At 44.6% G+C, this 23,074-nt stretch overlaps 1 protein-coding gene across 2 annotated transcripts in view; it reads right to left on the reverse strand.

Annotated features, from left to right (window-relative positions):
• Nucleotides 1-23,074, reverse strand: part of LOC147034583 (kin of IRRE-like protein 1) — a 319,700-nt gene that overhangs the window by 18,257 nt on the left and 278,369 nt on the right. For both annotated transcript variants that reach the window (XM_085885676.1, XM_085885686.1), the window contains 2 exons: nucleotides 11,610-11,717; nucleotides 9,865-10,007 (listed from right to left, as the gene is read on the reverse strand). In XM_085885676.1, the coding sequence (XP_085741802.1) occupies nucleotides 9,865-10,007; nucleotides 11,610-11,717 (251 nt within the window). The remainder of the gene's footprint in view (nucleotides 1-9,864; nucleotides 10,008-11,609; nucleotides 11,718-23,074) is intronic.

Here is a 23,074-nt window from a genome sequence, read left to right on the forward strand (position 1 = left end):
ACTCATCCTTCTCAAAGTTGCCCCCCTCTCATCCACCAAGCTGCCTCCCTCCACTGCCCTCTCACCTCCATCTCATCACTCCACCTCCTCAAATACTCAACTGCCATCTTCCTTGTCTCTTGTCCCCCCTCTCCCCCAGCACCACAGAGCCTTTTCTCCTCCTCATTCGGCCCCCTCCCCTAGCTATTCTGCAACACCCCACACTCTTTCAACAACCCTCCTTACCTCCCCCTCATCTCTTGTCCTACCTTCCCCCTCCCCCCACCCCCTGCAGCCAAAGCCTCCTCCCCTACTTCTTCATTAAAAGTGTGGACCTCAAATATCTGGGGCCTTCGCTCAAACATTTCAGGTCTTTCCATACAGGTTGCCACTGACAAACCAGACATTATCTGCCTAACAGAAACTTTCCTCTCCCAAGACGTGTCTGACTCCCAAGTATCTCTCACCGGTTACTCCCTCTTACGGTATGACAGACCTGAGCCTCGTCCTGGTGGAGGTGTTGCTCTCTTCATCAAAGACTCCATTCCTCACTCTCCATGCACTGCTCTCACTCCCCCACACCCCCAGGAATACCTCTGGCTACGGCTTCTCCTCCACTCCCACCTCATGTTTATATGTGTACTGTACCGTCCACCGAACAGTGATGACTCCATCTACACCTCACTATCCGAAAACATGGACCATCTTCTATCTTCTCATCCAAACTCTCTCTTCCTCTGATGTGGTGACTTCAATTGTCATCACGCCAGTTGGCGAGGTGTGGGTACCTCTCTCACCTGCCATGGCACCTCAGCAAAAGCTTTCTGCGACTCATTGGGACTGACTCAATCGGTCAACTTCACGACCCGGAACTCAACCAATGGTACTCCATCTCTTCTGGATCTGATTTTGACAAATTTCCCTGATAATATCTGCTGCTGTTCCTTCGGTCCAGTCGGTTCTTCTGACCACGTCCTTGTCAAAGTGGACATCTCTCTGGCTGTTATCAGAGAACCACCTCACCGCCGTCGAGTCTGGCATTTCATTCAAGCCGACTGGCAGGGTCTCCGAACAGCCATCAAACTTACAGACTGGTCTCCTATCACTACTTTCTCAAACATCAACTCATTCTGGGAATTCTTTCAAAGAAACTTGCTCTCCCTCATGCACAGATTTATCCCCTCTCATGTTCAGTTGTCCTACCCTTCCTCACGCACTTGGTTTACTGAAGCTTGTGCGGAGGCAGTTGTCCTGAAACAACTTGCCTTTGCCTCATGGAAAGCAAACCCAACTGAGGGCAATCTCAGTTCCTTCCACAAAGCTCGGAACAAGTGTGTATCTACCCTCAGGAGAGCCAGAAAATATCTTTCTCATCTCAAGTCTAAACTGTCAAACCTCTCTCCCTCCTCAAAATCCTAGTAGCATTTGATCAAATCTGTTTCTGGTGTATGTTCCCCCTCCATCCCCTCCCTTACCTCAAATGGCCGCACTGCTGATACCGCACATGATAAAGCTGAATGTCTAAATTCGGTGTTTGCAGCTAAATCTTGTGTCCTAAACCCATCACTATCTCTACCCACCTTACCCAGTCACACCCAACTGTCCCTGGACTCTGTATCCTTTTCTCCTGACAAGGTGGAGAGCTTGCTTTCAAACCTCGAGTCAGATTCTGCAACCGGTCCAGACGGCATCAGCCCATGTGTCCTAAAAACCTGCTCTTCTGCTCTTGCTCACCCTCTCTCTGTTCTATTCACACTCTCATTTTCCCAAGGTCATCTGCCATCTGCTTGGAAATCTGCTAACATCACTGCCCTGCATAAAAAAGGTGCAAAAACAGATCCCTGTAACTATAGACCAATCAGCCTTGTCCCAATCATCAGCAAGGTGATGGAATCCATCATCGCTTTAGACATGAAATCCTTCCTCTTCTCCAATGGCTTGATTTCCAATCATCAATTTGGTTTCAGACCAGGTCACTCTCCCCTGGATATGCTGCTTCTGCTCTCCCATCAATGGATGGAGGTCCTCAATGCCAGACAGGAAATCCGAGCCGTATCCCTGGACATATCACGTGGTTTTGACACAGTCTGGCACCCTGCACTACTCACCAAACTCTCTTCCCATGGTATTCAAGGCCATCTCCACTAATGGCTCGCAGACTTCCTCTCCTGTCGCAGTCAACGTGTGGCCCTAAATGGAGTTCTTTCATCCCCTCTTCCTGTGCAGACTGGAGTTCCTCAAGGTAGCGTTCTGGGCCCTGTTCTTTTTCTGGTTTTCATCAATAATCTCTCTGACTCTCTGGAAAATCCTCTATTTCTCTTTGCCGACGACTCCACCCTCCTCCGTACCATCGGTCATCCCTCAGACCGGAAAGCAGCAGCTTCTTTGCTCAGTGCAGATCTGGATAAAATCACAAACTGGTCCAACACGTGGAACATGTCTTTCAATCCAGTCAAATCTCACAGTCTCACTATGTCTCTTCGAAAGGACCGTTTAGAAAACCCCCCCATCCACTTTCTCAACAATCCTCTGGAAGAAGTCTTTTCTTTCAAGCTTCTGGGTCTCACTATCTGCCATGACCTTTCGTGGGAAAGTCACATTTCCAACCTTGCCTCAAAAGCCAGTCGCCAACTGAGAATCCTCCGTCGTGCAAAGTCCTTCCTCGGTCCTCCTGACCACTTACAAAGCTTTTGTCCATAGCCTGATGGAGTACTGCTTTCCCCTCTGGGCTGGTGCTCCTGCCTCCCACCTTTCTCGGCTTCACGCTGTCGAAACCAGGGCATTTAAGATCATCGGCATCTCCCGCAATGAAGCTGAGTCTTTGGGCCTCTCACTCAATCACCGCAGGTTGGTCGGTGGTCTTTCTGTCTTCTACCGACTCCTCTCCAGCCTTGCCCCCCCTGCTCTCTCTGCGATTTGTCCCCACCACATTTCCACAGGGCGCTCAAGGTCCGCCAACAACCCCCTTCTGGTAAAACTACCAAAATCACGAATCACTGCTCATCTTCACTCTTTCATTCCTCTTTTTTCCCGCCTTTGGAATAAACTCCCTCACTCTATTTTCCCATTCTTCCCTCCAGGCTTTCAAAACAGCTGTTCACCACCACCTCTTATCTTCCCCCCTCCAAATCCTCGATCTTTTCTACTCCTGATAATCCACCCAAGCCCACTTCCTTCAATTCCCCTGCTTTCCTTCCTGAAAGTCCCTGTAATGTCCATCTTCTCTTCGCCATGTTCCCCGTCCCATCCCCATCCCTCTCCCTTCCACAGTTCAGCTAATGTGTCTGTTCCCCACTGTTTTGTCCCTTCCACTCCCGCCCCTCTTGTCTCATGCCCCCCCCCCCTTGCTGTGAGTTGTGTGTTAGCTCTCATACGAGCCTCGACAAGGTATACAAAAAAAAAAGGACACCATGGGATCTTTAAGGTCCCACCAATGAATGTTGGCAGATAAGACGTCCGTTTAATGTCCATTGATGACGGCACATTCATTGAGGAATCACCCTGCCTGTGAAATACCAGGATGACAGTTTGTAGTTGGGTCAGGATTAGAACCCAGGCTAAACAGCTGAGAGGCGAGTGTCAGCCCTTATGATGTCATCCTATCAACCCTTATGATGCCCCTGATGAATTTCAATCAAATTGCCCGAATCCAGAGTCACTCAATGTTCAGAGAAAGACTAGATTCTACAAGTTCCACAATATTCTATCAAGTCTCAACTATCAGCATCTTTCCAAGCCTGATTCGTCAAAGTTGACAACATTCAAAACAAGAAATCCCATTAATCTTGTAAGTCAAGCAAAGAATAACTTTATTTGTCTTTGTTGCCATCATGACAATGCAGACTAATAATTTGAGGCTTCGGCTTTAGGGTATGGCTTGTTTGGTGAAAAATGAAATCCTGTACATGGCTTGGGCGCATTTATGGTGGCCTGCAAAAGGATTCATCTCCTTCCAAAATTTTCACATTTTGATGCCACCTTTTGATTATTTCATGATGCTTTCAAATCAAACTTAATGTATAGAGTCTTCACAAACTATTCCAAAGTAATAAATAAAAAATGCAGATAAAATGTGAATAAGTTAGATTAACAGAGAAAAATCAGATGATTCTCAGTTGCACTAGTCCTCAAACCCTTTGCCAAATTAACTCTAAATCAATTCAGGAGCAAATTATTTGTTTGAAAGATTAAAAAACAGGGTAATAGGTTACACCTGCATGAAATCAGTGGTTTCACCTGTATATATATATATATATATATATATATATATATATATATATATATATATATATATATATATATATATATATATATATATATATATATATATATATATATATATATATATATATATATATATATATATATATATATATATATATATATATATATATATATATATATATATATATATATATATATATATATATATATATATATATATATATATATATATATATATATATATATATATATATATATATATATGCCTGGTGTTGGCTTAATGGTTAGGGTGGTGGGCTTAGGAACCGAGTATCCTGAGTTCAAATCCCACTCGGCTGTTGAATTAATACCAGGTGGGGTTGACTCTGCCTGTCATCCTTCCGAGGTCGGCAAAATGAGTGCCAGCATGCTGGTATCCTGTGTCGGAGTGGCGACCCGTCCAGGATTGTGCCCAATAGCCAAGGAGACTGCTTCGGCAGCACCAACGCTCTGCACAGAGTTCAGGAGATTGTACATGGCTTGGGCGCACATTTCTTTCAATTTCAATATGCAACCTCCTTCAACTATAACAGTGTTTAGTTTGATCTCTTCAGTTATGAAAGAAAAAGTTCATTTGGAAAAAAATGTTTCGACATCATTCATAAGTCATCTACATGTGGCATTATTGGTGAGGGGTGAATGCAACATGTCTCAACATGTCCCAGTGGATGGATGGATATATATATATATATATATATATATATATATATTTTTTTTTTTTTTTTAACGCTGAAGGCTACAGGCACGGACTGAATAGTCCTCAATGAGGCCAAGCCTTAAATAAAAGAACTGCATGAATAGAAAGTAAGGAAAGAGAAAATAGATGAAGAGTTTTTGAGAAAGTAAAAAATCTGCTTTTTAAAAAGGAGAAGGCAATAAGTGTTTGGGAAGACATGAGAAGTTAAAGAGTTCCAGAGTTTTGCAGTGGAGGGGAAGAAACAAACATCATAACGGCCCACCCTTGAATTGCCAATAGCCAAACAATAAATTAATTTTGAAAATTAAGCTCCCCTACATAGCTTAGGGAGTTTTAAGGTGCAAGTCACTTTGTCAACCAACAAGGCAAACATGAAGACCAAGGAGCTTTCCAAAGAGGTCAGACATAAAGTGGTGGAGAAGCACCATTCAGGATATGGTGATAACAAGATTTCAAAGTCACCCTTTATCCCTTTGAGTACGGTGAAAACCATCATTAAGCAGTGGAAGATGTATCATACACCCTGACTCCAGACTTGACCCAGATCAGGTCGCCTATCTAAATTCAGCAGCCGGGTAAGCAGGAAACTGGTTTGAGATGTCACAGTAAATCCAACAATGACTGAAAAAAAAAAACTCCTCTCCATTTCAAAGCGTCCCTCTCATGCTCCCTCTCAAAGCAAACTTCACACTCTTCCCCCTCCAAGCTTCCCTCTCACTTTTCTCAAAATCTCCCCCTCACCCTTCTGCCTAAACTCTACCCTCTTACCTTTCTCCCTCCAATATCCCCCCTCACTCCCCCTTCTCAAAGTTGCCCCCCGCTCACATCCACAAAGTTTCCTCCTCCCCCACCCTCTCTCTTACATCTCATCAATCCACCTCCTCCAATCTTCAACTGTCCTCTGCCCCTGCTCTTATCACTCCCCACTGTACCTCAACCCAGCACCACCGAGCCTTTTCTCCTACTCATGCGACCCTCTCTCCTTTCCCCCTCCTCCCTCGTCTTACCCCTCCCCTCTCCTACCCTGCAGCTAAAGCCTCCTACCTTACTCTTCATTAACCAGTGTGGACCTCAAACATCCAGGGCCTTTGCTCAAACCTGACAGATCTTTCCATATAGGTTGCCTCTGACAAACCAGACATAATCTGCTTAACAGAAACTTTTCTCCTTCGGGACATCTCTGACTCCTTAATATCTCTCCTTGATTACTCCTTCTTCTGGTATGACAGACCTGAGCCTCGTCCTGGTGGAAGAGTTGCTCTTTTCATCAAAGATGCTATTCCTCACTCTCCATGCACTGCCCTCATTCCCCCACACCCCCAGGAATACCTCTGGCTACGGCTTCCCCTCCAATCCCACCTCATGTTTGTATGTGTATTGTACCGTCCACCAAACAGTGATGACTCCATTTACATCTTGCTTTCTGAAAACAGTGACCAATTTCTATCCTCTCATCCCAACTCTCTCTTCCTCATATGTGTTGACTTAAATTGTAATCATGCCATTTGGCTGGGTGTGGGAACCTCTCTCACCTGCCATGGTACTTTAACAAAAGATTTCTGTGACTCAAGGGAGTGACTCAATCAGTCAACTTCCCAATCCGGATCTCAACCAATGGTACTCCATCTCTTCTGGATCTGATTTTGACGAATTTCCTTTAAAATATCTCCTCTTCTTCCTCCACTCCAATCAGTTCATCTGACAACGTCCTTGTCAAAGTGGACATCTCTCTGGCTGTTATTAAAGAACCACCTCAGTGCCGTCGAGTCTGGCATTTCACTCAAGCCAACTGGCAGGGTCTTCAAGCAGTCATCAAACTTTTCGACTGGTCTCCCATCTCCACTTACTCCAACATCAACTCATCCTGGGAATTCTTTGAAAAAAAACTTGCTCTCTCATGCACAGATTTATCCCATCTAGTCTTCAGTTGTCCTACTCTTCCTCCCACTCAAGGTACCCTGAAGCCATGGATATGCTGATTCTGCTCTCACAACAATGGATGGAGGTACTCAATGCCAGACATTAAATCAGAGCAATCTTCCTCTGCATATCACGTGCTTTTGATACGGTCTGGCATCCTGCTCTGCTCAACAAACTCTCTTCCTATGGTCTCCAAGGCCATCTCCAATCATGGCTCGCAGACTTCCTCTCCTGTCACAGCCAACATGTTTCTGGTTTTCATCAATGGTCTCTCCGACTCTCTGGAAAATCCTCTTTATCTCTTTGCTGATGACTCCACCTTCTGCCGTTCCATCTGTCATCCCTCAGATCGGCAAGCAACAGCCTCTACGCTCTCTGCAGATTTGGATAAAATCACAAACTGGTCCATCACATGGAGCATGTCTTTTAATTTTGGCAAATCTCACACTCACTATGTCTCTCTGAAAGGACCATCTGGAACCCCCCCTCCCCCATCTATTTTCTCAACAATCCTCTTGAAGAAGTCCTTTCGGTCAAGCTTCAGGGTCTCAGCATCTGCCATTATCATTCATGGGAAAGCCACAATTCTAAGCTGGCCTCCAAAACCAGGTGCCGACTTGGTGTCCTCCATCATACAATGTCCTTCCTTGGCACACCTGAGCTCCTGACCACATACAAAGCTTTTGTCCACAGCTTGATGGAGTATTGCTCTCCACTCTCAGCTGGTGCTCCTGCCTCTCACCTTTCTCAGCTTCACGCTGTGGAAACGAGAGCATTTCGGATCATTGGTATTCCCCACGATGAGGCTGAGCTTTTGGGTCTCTCTCTCTCTCTCTCTCTCTCTCTCTCTCTCTCTCTCTCTCTCTCTCTCTCTCTCTCTCTCTCTCTCTCTCAACCGCAGGTAGGTCAGTGGTCCTTCTGTCTTCTACGGTCTCCTCTCTGGTCTCACCCCCCACTCTGTCTGAGATATGCCCCCCCCTCCATATTTCGGCAGGGTGCTCAAGGTCTGCCAGCAACCCCCTTCTGGTAAAAGTACCAACATCAAGAATCGCTGCTCACCTTCACTCTTTCGTTCCTCTTTTCCCCCACTTTTGGAACAAACCTCCACACTCTCTTCAATCCCACTCTTCCCTCCAGTTCTTCAAAACAGCTGTTCACCACCACCACTTATCCTCCCCCATCCAAAACCATTATCTTTTCTACCGCGTTAATCCACTACAAACCCACCTTCAAATTCCCTGCTTTCCTTCCTGAAGGTCCCTGGAGTGTCCCTCTTGTTTACCTTGTGTACCCTGCACCATCCATCTCCCTTCCACAGATCTCTTAATGTCTCTGTTCCCCACTGTTTTCTCCTTCTCTTCCACCCCTCTTATCTCCTGCTCCCCTTGTTGTACATTCTGTGTTCGCTCTCATATGAGCCTCGACATTGTATACAAAAAGGCTCAATTTCAGAGATGGTGGCAGTGTTCATCAATAAACAATATCCCGTTCCCTTCACAAAGCTGGCCTCCATGGACAGGTGACAAGAAAGAAGCCATTACTGAAAAAAATGCATCTAAAAGCTCGTATGGAGTTTGCACAAAAGCATCTTAATAATACTGCAGGCATGTGAAGAAAAGTTTTGTGGTCAGACGAGACAAAAATTTCATTTTTTGGTCGAAATTCAGTGTTATATCTGGCGCAAGTCTAACACTGCACATCACCAAGTCATGACCATCCCTACTGTGAAGCATTGTGGTGGCAGCATCATGTTGTGGGGCTGCTTTTTATCATCTTTTCTGGAAAAGCTGGACTGGTCAGCTTTTCAGGATAGAAGGGACAATGAACGGTGCAAAGTACAGGAGAATCCTTGATGAAAACCTGCTCGAGTCAGCCATCAATATGAAACTGGGTTGGAGATTCACATTTCAGGAGGACAACGATCTGAAGCACAAAGCTTAAGCCAAACTGGAGTCGCTGAATAAGAAGAAAATACATGTTCTTGAGTGGCGCAGTCAAAGTCCTGACTTGAACCCAAATTAACATTTATGGTGAGACTTGAACATTGCAGTCCATTTACAATCCCCATCAAACTTGTCAGAACGAGAGAAATTTTCATGTGAAAAATGGGTAAAGGTTTCGTCATCTCACTGTGCGAAGCTGGTAGAGACCTACCCAAAAATACTCATAGCAATCATTGCTGTAAAAGTTGCTTCCACCAAGTACTGACGTCCGGGGCTGAATACTTTTGCAACCAGTGAATTTTGATTTGTACATGTTTTTTTTTTTCAGATATTCCTGAAATGCAACCTCCTTCAACTATAACAGTGTTTAGTTTGATCTCTTCAGTTATGAAAGAAAAAGTTCATTTGGAAAAAAATGTTTCGACATCATTCATAAGTCATCTACATGTGGCATTATTGGTGAGGGGTGAATGCAATTTTAGGCTACTGTAACATGCACAGTCATGAGAATGTGTTAAACATGTGCGAAACGTCACCAGCACCGGTAGTGTAATGATAAGAGCATCTGCTCTGTCTGGGAAGTTGGGAGTTCAAATGACAGCTGAGTCATACCAAGGACATTTGAAATGGTACTTATTTGCTTCCTTGCCTGATTCTCAGCATTTAAAAAGGATAGAGCACTGCCAACAATCATCAGTTGGTAATAATATAGCATGCAGGCTTTGATGGGCTTAATGGCCTGTGTCAAAGTTCCTTGTAAGTGAACTCATTATAATATCTTTTCTGAATTGCCATGAATCATATCATTCTTGTCTGGCCAAAATATTAATTGAGGTTATGCAGCTTTACTAAAGTTTAAAAGTCATGTGGCCCACAAAGAGTTTAATAGCAGTCAATTTGGCTCGCAACCAAAAACGTTCAGACACCCCTCTGTTAAGCTGTTCCCAAATTTTGCCATTAGGGACCCTTGTACTGACAGTTCCTCACCCCCACAGATAATATGTAATACAGCATAACTTACATGCAAAAGCAAAGACAACAATGAGAAATGGTGTATCTTACCGGATAGAAGTTGAACTTTTGATCACCATTCATTACAGGCAATTTTATGTCTTCCTCTGGCATATCCTTCCTGATCTGATCAAAGTCCTTGTGTACAATCTCCACTTTTGGGTCGTGCTTGCAGATCTTGATGTCCTTTTTGGCTGCGGGCAAGGTCGTAATGTTGTAGTTTGGAAAGAACAGGGGAAAAGAGGGTGGAATTATTTACAACACCTAATGTTGTTTCCTGAGTCTGTCACTGACTGAAAGGCCCAAAGGGTGGCAGTGCGGCTCAAAACCCGAGGCCTGTCCAATCAAAGGTGTAAATCTAACCCTATTGTGTTGGAGCTGCCACTTGGCTGCCAGCTAATCTTCTGATCTATTTGCAGCCATCTGCACAAATTCACTGGAGCATAAAATTGCTTTTGTATTTTGAAGGCATTTGCGTGTTTGTAATGGCTGATAGAATAAAGTCAACAGCAGCAGTGTTGGGAAATAGGAAAGGTTCCTGATGTAGTGAGTGTCAGGCTTGGCCAATGCCACTGTGACCTCGTATTTTTGTCAATCTGTTCGACCATTCCGTGATTAGCCTCAATACTGGTTCCAGGGTAACAGCAAGAATGAACCCTAAATGATTGCCGTATAAGAGCCACTTTTACATGTACCACATTCTCTACATCTTTCTGCTTTTGTTTTATTCTTAACGTTTTGTTCCCTGAACTATGCAGATTTTTGTTCATTTTGATGGACCTTATACATATAACACTTGTAAAATAAAACAATAATGAGATATCAGTTTACTTTTGCATGGATAACGATGAAATTAGTGAACAGCAGAAAAATTACTACAATATTTATCCGTTGTTCACTTATTTAAACCTCTGATCCCAACAGTATGACTTATGAGAACATACCTAACAGGCAAGGACACTTCTCCACATTATCATCTGCTTAATGACTTTTTTTCTCCCCTTTGTGGAACTGCCTCCTTGAGGCTGAACAATCTCACCCATCTCTCCAGTGCTTCAAGTTTACTGTGCACCACTAACTATCTCCTGTCATCTAATCTTACTGGATCGATCCCTTCCGTGATCAATGTTATCACCATTTATCCCCCCCTCCCCCGATCCAACCCTCCCCCGATCCAACCCTCCCCTTATATGGTTCACTGCATTTCCTCCACTCCTCTCTCTCTCTCTCTCTCTCTCTCTCTCTCTCTCTCTCTCTCTCTCTCTCTCTCTCTCATTCATTCATTATCTTGCATGCCATGTCCACAGGTGTCTCTCTCTGCTCCATTGCCAGTCAGTTGCCCTTTTTCCTTCTGTCAGCTCACTCTACCTTGAGTCGAGGATATGGTATACAAAAAATATAAAACATTAAAGAAACTGTCCCCTGATATAAACTTTCATCTCACTTTCATTTTCCCTTCTTCTCATCAAACCATTTCATATACAAACCCTATATTTCACCCTCATATCCTCAACATCACCCATCTTCTACCAATTACTTATCCAGAAAAGCTTGCTGCAGTTTAGCAGCAACACGCCAGAAAACTAACATCACCCTGACTGAGACCTTGGCAGCATAAGAGCTGTGTAATGAAGGCTCTTCTGCTTTCCAACCTCTCCCCCCCCCCAAGTTCCAATTCCACCCTATCTTCTCTCCATTTCTACCAATTCGGTTGATGCCAAATACTTCCCCTCTTTTATAAAGAACATTGCTGCACACTTCCCTGCATTAGCCAAAGTATGTGGAGTGCAACTCACTGCGCTTTCGCAGTCGGAAGCATAACACCATCATGGTCACCAGAATTCCGATGAGCAGGGCACCTGCGCCTACACCAGCACCTACAACCACTCCAATCGACACCACCACTGCAGAAATGATCAAGGGTATGCAAAGAGAGGAAAAGAGTACACATAGATCAAGTTACAGAAAAAATCAACTTTGCCCACTCCCTCTCCCCTCACTACAAATAGCGAGACTAGTAAAGTACCTATGCTTGAAGTGGAGTAAATTATCACATTCAAAAATCGATAACTTAAAAATTAATAACTTACTTATTCTCATCATGTCTTTTGACACATAAGGCCATAACAAAATCTAGATATTTATTCTTACTCATTGCCAACTCTTCCGTTTCTTTAACTTCCATCCCAATGAAAGCTTTTAGTTCGACTTGGAAAGTTTATATCAAATTGTCTTCATCTTTCCTCATTGCTTGGCTGAACCACCTCCATCTCTCTCTATAATTTCTCCATTGGTATCTTTTTCTTGTCCTGGCCTTCTTACTTCCTCATTTGAAAAAAATTTCTGGTCAGAAAACCGTTTAAAGTATCTTTAAACATCTCTGCTGAAATCCTCTAAGTTTTCCATATTTCTTTTTGGTTGTATTCCAGCACTCTGCACCATACAAAATAACCGACTTTAAGTTGGAATAGAATATTGTCAGTTTAGTTTCTGCCAAAAGGTTTTGCTTATCCTAATACTTTGTTGAGACCAATTAATTATTTTATTGCTTTATTGATACTGGTCTCAATATTTTTCTTGGTTCTATCATTTTTATCCAATATTATTCATAAATACACAAATGTTTTTACGTGTTCAATCTCATTTCCAAACAAAATCACATTTTCTTTAATTTCAGTGATGAATCTTTCAGTTTAGTTTTGGTGACTAATTTTCAAACTTATTCTTTTCTTGCTTTTCCCTCTGAACTTAAAAAAAAATCTTTTCAAATGCTTTTGAGATAAGCATTAAATTGCTATTCGGTCTATTGCTATTAGAAAAAGAGTTGGTGAGAGCATTCATACTTGCTTCACAACTGTCTTTACTGGAAAGTATGGTGACAATTCACAATCATTAATTAATCTGCAGCTGAAGCCTTCATGTACATTACTTTTTACAGGCTCTCAGGCTCATTGAAGAGCTACAACACAAATCACGTGCTTTTGCAGACAGATACATGAGAAAACACCAGATGCATCAGCCCTGCCTTGTCAAGGAATGTGTAGACCCAGGCCATTCCAGGAAAATGTGACCCACACTATTATGGAATCACGATAACCTTGCACTGTTGGAACCAGTCACTCAGGGCTCTAGAGCTCCCTGGCCAGTCACCACATGTGCACATGTCCATTAGTAAATGGGAACATGGTGAAGGATGACTCATCAGACAATATCACATTCCTCCACTGCTCAGCAGTCAATTGCCAATGTCCCTTGAGCCACTGTACCTGCAAACGGGTATTGCCAGGTGTTATGAGCAGATCGTGCAAAGCAAACTCTCTATGGTCTTCCACCCTGTGAAGTTTCCTTATCACAGTTTTCGATTCCGATACAGGATTCAGGATCAGTTTCGATACAGGAAGCTCATGACCCACATTGAACCACTCACACAGTTTGTCTGCTTTTGCCTTTCTGCTTCACCTCACAGACAGGACTAATGAATGTGTGTCACACCTGTTGAATATGCACTTCCACCCACTGTTGCTCTTTGATGATGACATCCTGCCTTCTTTGTCCCATGCTTATATCACCTTTGAGACAGTTCCTTGTGATACATTAGCAATTTCCACAATCTTGGTCAATGAAGTGTCTGCCAAATGTGCATCCCTGTCTCCTCTTGTGGCTATGCTGACTTAATACCAGACTTGAGCAGCAATATATTATTACATGCTTCCTCATGGCACCGACGCGAGTGCACCAGTCACCAGGAGGGGAGCATGGCAGAAAAGATTTATGGACAATAATATGTCCCGTCTATTGTTCAACAGGTGAAACCAATGTCCGACACGAGGCAGAAGGATATTTATTAAGTAATTTATTCATCTTGACTGTCTACTTTTGAAACACTATTACTGTTTAAAAGCATCCCATAATAATGATTAAAGAGAAACACTTAATTGATGATTCAAAACTCCCTAAATTATAAAAGTACAAATCACAGAATTCACTGAATCTTTGAATTAAATCACGACTTTTGAGTCGGTAACTTATCTCAGGAACCCAGTTCTTATCATAAAACTCCTACAGGATACAAATTGATATCGAGATACAAAGTTGGTTATGGATAAGTCTGAAGCAGCCTTTCCCAGTTGAGTACGCACAAGTTGGATTCCGACCAGTCAGTCTCGCTGCAAGTCCCAAAAGGTGAGCTTTGTATCACTGAAGCAAGCAGATGAATCCAAGTTCACTGTTCACCGTTAAAGATCATAATGCAATACTGGCAGTGCTAGGTGAGGCTAGATATATTACATTAACAGTCTCTTTGCAGTCTTGATGCGAACAGAGAGGAGATGCCTGCTTCGATGCCATCTCCGAGATACCATCAAAGCAGTAGATTTGTTGATTACCAACCAGTAGGTAAGAATGACGAGCTTATCGAAGGGTGATGCTGGTTCTTCAGTCAGGGCTTTGGAGTTGCAGAACCAGTCTCGGTTTGCATGCAGCACTCCTGATTCCCTGGTTGTTGAATACCAATTCTAAAATGCAACATGCTCAGCAGATAGCCATCCGTCATTCTTTTTCACATCAACTCGCCTCCTGAAGTTGCAAGGCGCTCTGCCCATTATTTTATGTGTTGCACACAAGGTCACTCAGAAGCTGAGCGTTGAGGTGTCTACATGCCGTTGTCGCTGCGGACGAGTTTGCCTTGGTCCGGTTCAATGTGTCCCACAATAATTATTTCCTCCAGTCCATTCCCTTTCTCTGCCCAGCCCCACAGCATGCAGATAGCTGAGTTCCGTTTAAAACACGAGGCTGAACTGAACAATTTAACTTTCATTTGCTTCATAATAATTCTCTGATGAAATAATGCAATTATACAATAACTTTTTTATACTGATCCGTAAAAATGAATACACCATGAGAGGACTGCCGGGAAGAGTTTTGCATATTTTGTGCACCAGTCACTTACATGTGAAAGGGCTTACATTGTTTGGACAGCAAAGGGCAAGGCAAAAGCTTACCTTGTGTGGCCTTTTATGGTTGCTTGATGTAGCCTTCCTCGGCAAAAAGAGCATGGGAGGAGTCGATATATATATATATATATATATATATATATATATATATATATATATATATATATATATATATATATATATATATATATATATAGTTGTGGGCCGGGGTGGGTGAAGTTATGTCGACTCTCACCAGACTCCCGGAATTGTAGGCCATCGCTCACGGAAAATTCCATGACGCGGCAGGTCGCTTAACCGACCGTGGACGCCAATACCTCAACCACGTAGCGTAGGGTCTTTCTGCCAGGTGTAATCAGTTTACCTAATTAACCACACTGTTTTGACTACCAGGAAACCACGCCCTCGGTACGCTTTGCCCAAACCGGATAACTCTACCAACTATGGTAGAGTACCAACTACCAACGACCAACTCCGGATCAGATGCAGCCCAGTGGAACTGCCAAGGACGTACCGGCTGCAATGAACAGATTATCGGGGATAAAGCCCCGGCTAAACTCAGTTCCCAACCATGCTGGACCAATTAATGGAAAAGACAAAAACAAACTGGGAACATTTCCACCAACATTTATTTACACGAAGGTGAGGAAAGTGATGTGGCACATAAAAAGGTTTATTGGGTGTATTACGCAGGGGGAAGAAGAGAGAGATGTCGTGCAACAATTTTTACAGCAACTTATAAAAGCAGACAAACTGCAGACTTACGCGAGATTAATACAAGCAACAATTACAATAATCCAAAATCGTATACAATTTACTAAAGGACAGGCGCCACGCACTCAGACAAAATAAACCCCATTAAAAGAAAAGGGGACCTTTCATAGTTCGTAAGGGGTCGCAGTTCTCGGTACCTGAGAGCCTCGGGGGATGGGATGCTCTGTGGTGTAGCACCTGACAAAGGTTGAGCTGGTGAGCCACAACTGTACGTGTGGAGTTCATGTCCGTGAAGGAGATTGAGTGGACAGCATGGGCCGCCGAGGCGAGATGTGGGTAGACACTTTGCAACAACGCCAACGAACCCACCAAACTCTCCGACCACCAAAGAACCAATGCCCTTCCTTCTTTCTTTCTCTCAAATCCAACCACAAACTCCACGAACTCCAAGCACTCAACCCTCCTCTGAGGATCGCTTCATACTTTATAGATCCCCTGGGAGGGGAGGGGCCTTGGCGAAGCTGACGTCGTCATCCGTCCCGATTGGACAGGGCCTTCATGTGGTCCACCCTTTCTGGGTGGGGTCTTGGCCAGGCCGACAGGCCCGCCCACTCCACATGTATGAGGATGCGCCAAGAAGGAAGTACTGCAAGATTTTGCCTCAAAAACGAGTCGCTGGTTAGGCGAGGTGGCGGTGAAGCGCTTGTCCAGCCAAAACGAGAGTAGCAAGCGAGAGGAAGGTACTGCGGCTCCAACAACAGGGGAAATAAAATAAAAGGGGAGAAAATGATTTATTAGTTGAACTAAAAAACATTGCAATGCACCCCTTTGCTCCCACTACACACAAGGGAGGAATCTATCTGCACATATACTAATGGCATAACTAACTTCAGGACAACTGTATGTTTGTGTGCATACGGTTCCTAGAACTGGCGCAGCTCCTACAGGGATTGCCAGGTCCTCTGAGGGGGAAATTTGATGCAGGGGGTGCCCGAGTATTGTCGCTGTCGCAGTTTCCCTCAATGGTACCTCTGGGTTTGGTTGCAAGGAAAGATCTTCCTCACAGGCGTTGTCCTGAGCCACGGATTCCTCTAGGATTATTTCAGAACCCACCTGTACCAGTTTGTCTTGGTCCACCATGGTCGGTACCGAGAATTCACTGCAATTTGGATCCTGCTCTGAATTCCGGAGGGAAAGGGGGGGGGGTGGAGGTTGCCAAGCACACCCCTGATTCAAATCCCGCAAATTTCTCTATTAGGGGTGGAGCGGTTCGAGATCCTACAGCCTGACACCAAACTGTTGCAGGTTGGTGTCCTGTAAATGTCTTTATTGGGGTGGGGGGGGGTCCGTATCCTACACTCCTGACACCAAACTGTTGCGGGCCGGGGTCCGGTGATGAGAACGACCACGAGGTGGATGAAGTTACGTCATCTCCCACCAAACTCCCGGAATTGTAGGCCGTCGCTCACGGATAATTCCGTGACGTGGCGAGTCACTTAACCGACGGTGGACGCCAATACTTCAACTGCGTAGCGGGTCAATTTTCTTTATCTTTATTAATATTTATTTATCTTTATTGATATATATTCTTAAACTTTATGTTTTTCTTTGTTTCAGATGTGATCATAGCTTCTTCAATAAGACATAAATGTCTAAATAATCCTGATGCATTCTGTTATGTATGTGGCTGCTACACACTACTTCGTCAAAATCGTAATATAACATCGTTTGTAAGGCGAGCCTATAAAGCCTATTTTGATGTTCCCCTTGGAGACTAAGACAAGAAATGGGCTCCTCATATTATATATCATAATTGTGAGGAAATGCTTCATGACTGGACAAAAGGAAAACGAAAGGGTCTGTTTTTGGAGTTCCCATGGTTTGGCGAGAACCCAAGGACCACGTAACTGACTGCTATTTTTGCCTGGTCAACACAAAGGGTGTCGGCAAGAAAAAAACAGCAAAAGATCTCCTATCCCTGTATTCCCTCAACAATTCGGCCTACTCCACACTCTGAGGAACTCCCCGTTCCAGTCTTTAATGGTTTTGTCTTATCTGAAGATGAAGGCAGTGAACATGATCAGCAAGAGCACGAGGGTCGTGATGACGGGCTTCAAGAAATGGTTTCAGAATCCGAAGCCTCCTCATCTGATACCAAACAGTCATCAGCCCCTCAGCAGTTTAGCCAACTGGAATTGAATGAATTAGTGCGTGATTTGGGGCTCTCCAAGAAAGCAGCTGTGGTTTTAGCCTCCAGGCTGCAAGAAAAAAATCTACTTGACCACTCTGCAAATGTTTCATATTTCCGAAAGCGGGACCAGATCTTTGTCGCCTTTTTCTCAGAAGACAAGCAGTTTGTTTACTGCCACGATATCCCAGGTCTTCTCAGGCAATTAGGTGTAACTTCGTATAATCCAACAGAATAGTGATTATTTCTGGATACCTCTAAGCGCAGCCTCAAGTGTATTCTCTTGCACAATGGCAATGTTTATGGAGCGGTTCCAGTTGGTCACTCAGTGTATTTGCGAGAAGAACATTATGATATAAAAATGGTCATTGACTTACTCAAATATCACGAGCACAACTGGATCATTTGTGTGGACCTGAAAATGGTCAACGTTCTCCGTGGTCAACAGAAAGGCTTCACAAAGTTTCCATGCCATCTCTGCATGTCGGACAGCCGAGCTTGAGAGAAACACTGGATCCAGAAGTAGTGGTCCATCTGTGAAACTCTGGAAGCAGGCATGCCAAACATTGTGAATGACCCGATCATCAGCCGAGGGAAGATCATTTTTTTCCCCACACTCCATATCAAGCTCAGCTTGATGAAACAGTTCATGAAGGCATTGAGTACAGATGGTGAATGTTTTCAACATATAGTTTCTGCTTTTCTTGCTTTGTCTTTCGAGAAGATCACAGCAGGTGTGTTCGATGGACCTCAAATTCGTGCCCTTATAAGTGATGAGGAATTTGTAAGGAAGTTTGACAAGTTTGTAAGACAAGTTTGACAATGAATGACAAGGAGAAGACAGCGTGGCTGTTTTTCGTCACAGTCATACAAAACTTTCTTGGTAACAAAAAGGCAGATAACTGAGTTTCTGCTTACGAGAATGCTGTTGGCTTTTCGTGATCTTGGGTGCAACATGTGTGTCAAGCTGCATTTCCTGAACAGTCACCTTGATCAATTCCCTGAGAACCTTGGGGCTGTAAGTGAGGAACAGGGAGAGAGCTTCCATCAGGACCTCATGACGATGGAAGAGCGCTACCAAGGGCGATGGGACAAAAATATGATGGCAGACTACTGCTGGAGCATCAAACGAAATTGCACTGTTGAAGTCCACAAACGCAAGAGCTACAAGCGCAAATTCTTGCCTGAATAGGACCTATTTTAACTTTGCATTCCATCCTTATCACTTGTTCTGAATCACCTATCGTCTTTATGTCGAAATATATGTTAATTTAAATTTGCTTTTAATTCAAATTGTAACTTACCAAATAAATGTTGAAAATGTTGACTTGCAAAATATATGTTTAATATAAATTGGCTTTTAATACAAATTGTAACTTGACAAATAAATGTTGATAATGGTGGATTGCAACAAATAGCTAGAGCTTGCAGAGAGAGACTAACTTCAGATTTGAATTCAGCATCCTCAAATTAGGTAAGATCAAGTGCTGGTATCAATGCAACAAAAACTTTGTTCCCCAATTATCGAGGATAAAGACCTGGCTAAGCTCAGATCCAAACCATGCTGGACCAATGAAGGAAAAGACAAAAACGAACTGGGAACACTTCGAGCAACATTGATTTACACTAAGGCGAGGAAAGTCATGTGGCTCAGAAAAAGGTTTATTGGGTCTGTTACGCAGGGATGAGAAGAGAGAGATGTACTGCGACAATTTTTACAGCAACTTATGAAAGTGGACACAGTGCAGACTTACGCGAGATTAATACAAGCAACAATTACAATAATCAAAAATCTTATACAATTTACTTAAAGGACAGGTGCCACACACTCAGATACACACTCAGACAAAATAAACCCCATGATAAGAAAAGGGGACTTTTTGCAGTTTCGAAGGGAGGGAGTTGAGGTCGCAGTTTTCAGTACCTGAGAGCCTCAGGGGAAGGGATGCTCCGTGGTGCGGCACCGGACAAAGGTTGAGTTGGTCAGCCACAACCGTATGTGTGGAGTTCGTGTCCAGGAAGGAGTTTAAGTGGAGAGCGCGGGCCGCCAAGGCGAGACGTAGGTAGACACTTTGCAACAATGCCAACGAACCCACCGAACTCTCCGACCACCAAAAACCAACGACCTTCCTTCTTTCTTTCTCTAAAATCCAACCACAAACTCCACAAACTCCAAGCACTCAACCCTCCTCTGAGGATCGCTTTGTACTTTATAGATCCCCTTGGGCGGGGAGGGGCCTTGGGGAAGCTGACGTCATCGTCCGTCCTGATTGGACAGGGCCTTCATGGGGTCCACCCTTTCTTGGCGGGGTTTTGGCCAAGCAGACAGGCCTGCCCACTCCACGTGTGTGAGGATGCACCAAGAAGGAAGTACTGCAAGATTTTTCCTCAAAAACGAGTCGCTGGTTATGCGAGGTGGCGGTGAAGTGCTTGTCCAGCCAAAATGAGAGTAGCAAGCGAGAGGAAGGTACTGCAGCTCCAACAACAGGTGAAATAAAATAAAAGGGGAGAAAATTATTCATTAATCTAACTAAAAAAACATCACAATGCACCCTCTGCTTTCCCACTACACACAAGAGAGGAATCTATCTGCACATATTCTAATGGCATAACTAACTTCGGGATAACTGTATCTTTGTATGCATACAGTTCCTAGAACTGTAACAATATATGTGAGGGCCATATAAAAAGTAACGGGACTGACTTCACAGAAATTTTATTCCCAAAAATATATTGAAATCACAGCTTGTCCTCTTCAAAATAGTTTCCCTCCAGTCTCACACACTTGTCCATCCTCTTCTTGCACGCTTTGATGCACCCGCGGAAGGCTTCTTCTGGAATCCTTCAGAGATCCGTCGTCACGGCCCTTTGATGGCCTCCACATAAGCAAATTGGGTCCCCTTGATCACCCCCTTGAGCTTTGGGAATAGGAAAAAATCACAATGGGCTAAGTCTGGCGAAAGGGGGGTTGCTCCAGAGTTGGCACATTCCTCTCCACCAGAAACTGTTGGATGCTCAGGGCACTGTGAGCAGGGGCATTGTCATGGTGGAGCACCCAGGCATTGTTCTCCCACAGATCCCTCCTCTTGTCCCGGACTGATCTCATGAGGTGCCTGAGGATCTCCTTGTAAACGTATTGATTCACTGTTTGGCTCTGTGGTAGAAACTCAAAGTGGACAATGTCCTTGATGTCAAAAAACGCGATGAGCATCACCTTGACCTTTGACTTCGACATCCTTGCTTTCTTTGGTCTTGATGATGCCGGACTTTTCCACTGACAACTCTGCCGTTTGGTCTCGGGATCGTATTCGAATATCCACGATTCATCGCCAGTAAAGACTCCACCGAGCAGGTCTGGATCATCCTCGAGGCGCTCGATAATGTCTTGACAGACAGTGACTCTTTGCTGTTCATGGTCCTCGGACAACAGCTTGGGGACCATCTTTGTGCACACCTTGCATATTTCGAGATTTTCATTGATGATGCTCCAGACAGTGTTCTTGTCGATCAAAAGTTCCACAGCAATCATCCGCATGGTGAGTAAATGCCCTGTATGTACCATCTGCTTCACAAACTCGATGTTGTCTGCCGTTCTGCTCGTTGAAGGTCTTCCAGACCGTGGATTGTCTTCAACCTCCTCCCGTCCCTCTTTGAACCTCTTGTGTCAATCAAGTGCACGTGTACATGACATTGTTTCTTCTCCGTAGACTTGCTGCAGCATTGCAAAGGATTTGGAAGGTGTTTTGCCAGGCTTGGCAAGAAACTTCAGATTGGCTCTCTGCGTACGACTCATAGCGTGACGACTCAGACGAGACAACGTGTAAAGCACGACCTGTAAAAAAATCACACAATTAGTGCAGTCAACCATCACCAATCATATATATTGCTGGAATGTTGCGAAAGACTCTGACGTAACCCGTTCATTCAAGATCTGTAAGTGGAGCACACAGCAGGCTCAGTCCCGTTCCTTTTTAGATGGACATCATATATATATATATATATATATATATATATATATATATATATATATATATATATATATATATATATATATATATATATATGTATATATGTATGTATATATATTGTTACAAATTCGTGCCCACCGGCGTGCGAGCAGCAGCGTACCTCTAATGGCAGCAACATCGCCCACTGGGCAGACAATTGAGTCGTGACCCTCCTGGAACTATCGCCAGGAACCAATCACGGGTGGGGGTTTAACCTCACCACACCCCAGTCCGCATTCTACCCACGCGAAACAGGGTGAATCGCCGAATGTCGAGAGACCTAAGTTCCCGCGCGGGTAACCTACCGAGGGGCTGCACCGCACTGCAGGTCGGCCTGGGACACGAACCGCTTAAGCCGGCTGTTCCGTACTACAGTGATAACCGAGCGGTGTTATCGCCGACCAAGACGGATTTGAATCTACTCCACGGGTGCTTACAACCCCGACTAATGTATTCCGCGATGCAAGATGGTACTTTCAACGGGAAAGGATGCAACAAACTGGGAACATTCAAACAAAGCACATTTATTTACATTTGCACATATATACAGGCAAGAAAGCAATGAAAGCAATACCACCGACTACAAGCAAAGGTTTATTCACAAGCACAGTCACTTAGGCAGGTCTACTTAATAGATGGCGCCACAACATGTATTCAAAGCAAAGAAATGGCCACCACCATAGACAAGGGTGGCAGACTGTGTCCTGTAGACCGTATGTGGCGTGGAGCCTGGATGATCGGCCAGGCCCACGAGACCGAAGGGCCTTACCCGCACCCTCGTGGTACGACGGTGGGCAGGTCGCGACGTCTCATTCCCACGGCAGCTTGCGTAGCCGCGCCTGATCTCGGGCCCCTGGCGTGGCCGGTGAGCCCACTCCGGCCTTCCCCACATGGATGCGCAGGCTAGCGCCACACAGCCGGCAGAGCGGTTGGGGGAACGAACGGGGTTACCGGCGCTCTCTCAGCGCGGATGCTCGGTAAAAGGGGGGTTGATGCTCGATCAGCGAGTTGATGCTCGATCAGCGAGTTGATGCTCGATCAGCGAGTTGATGCTCGATCAGCGAGTTGATGCTCGTTCACCCCGGACTGCCTTGGTGCTGGTAAGCTCTCCCTGGCTGAGGTCTCCATGTTGCCCTTTTCCCTGGCGGTGGTCTCCACATAGCTCTCTAGTTTGCCACCGAGTGCCCTTCAGCGTCCCTGCTCCATTCCCCAACTCACTGCCTCACGCTCTCAACTCCACCGTCTCAACTCTCGCCAACTCCCAACAACTCTGACTCTCTCCTGACTCGCACTCGCCCACCACAACCCTCTTCAACGGACCCAGACTCCGTAACCACTCGACCCCCTCTAGACTGCCGACGCCACAGATTCACCACCGATCAACAACCCCAAGCTCCTGG

This window comes from Eptatretus burgeri, chromosome 1, assembly GCF_056783735.1.
Source record: "Eptatretus burgeri isolate ZD-2024b chromosome 1, Ebu_testis_v1, whole genome shotgun sequence".
Lineage (NCBI taxonomy): Eukaryota > Metazoa > Chordata > Myxini > Myxiniformes > Myxinidae > Eptatretus > Eptatretus burgeri.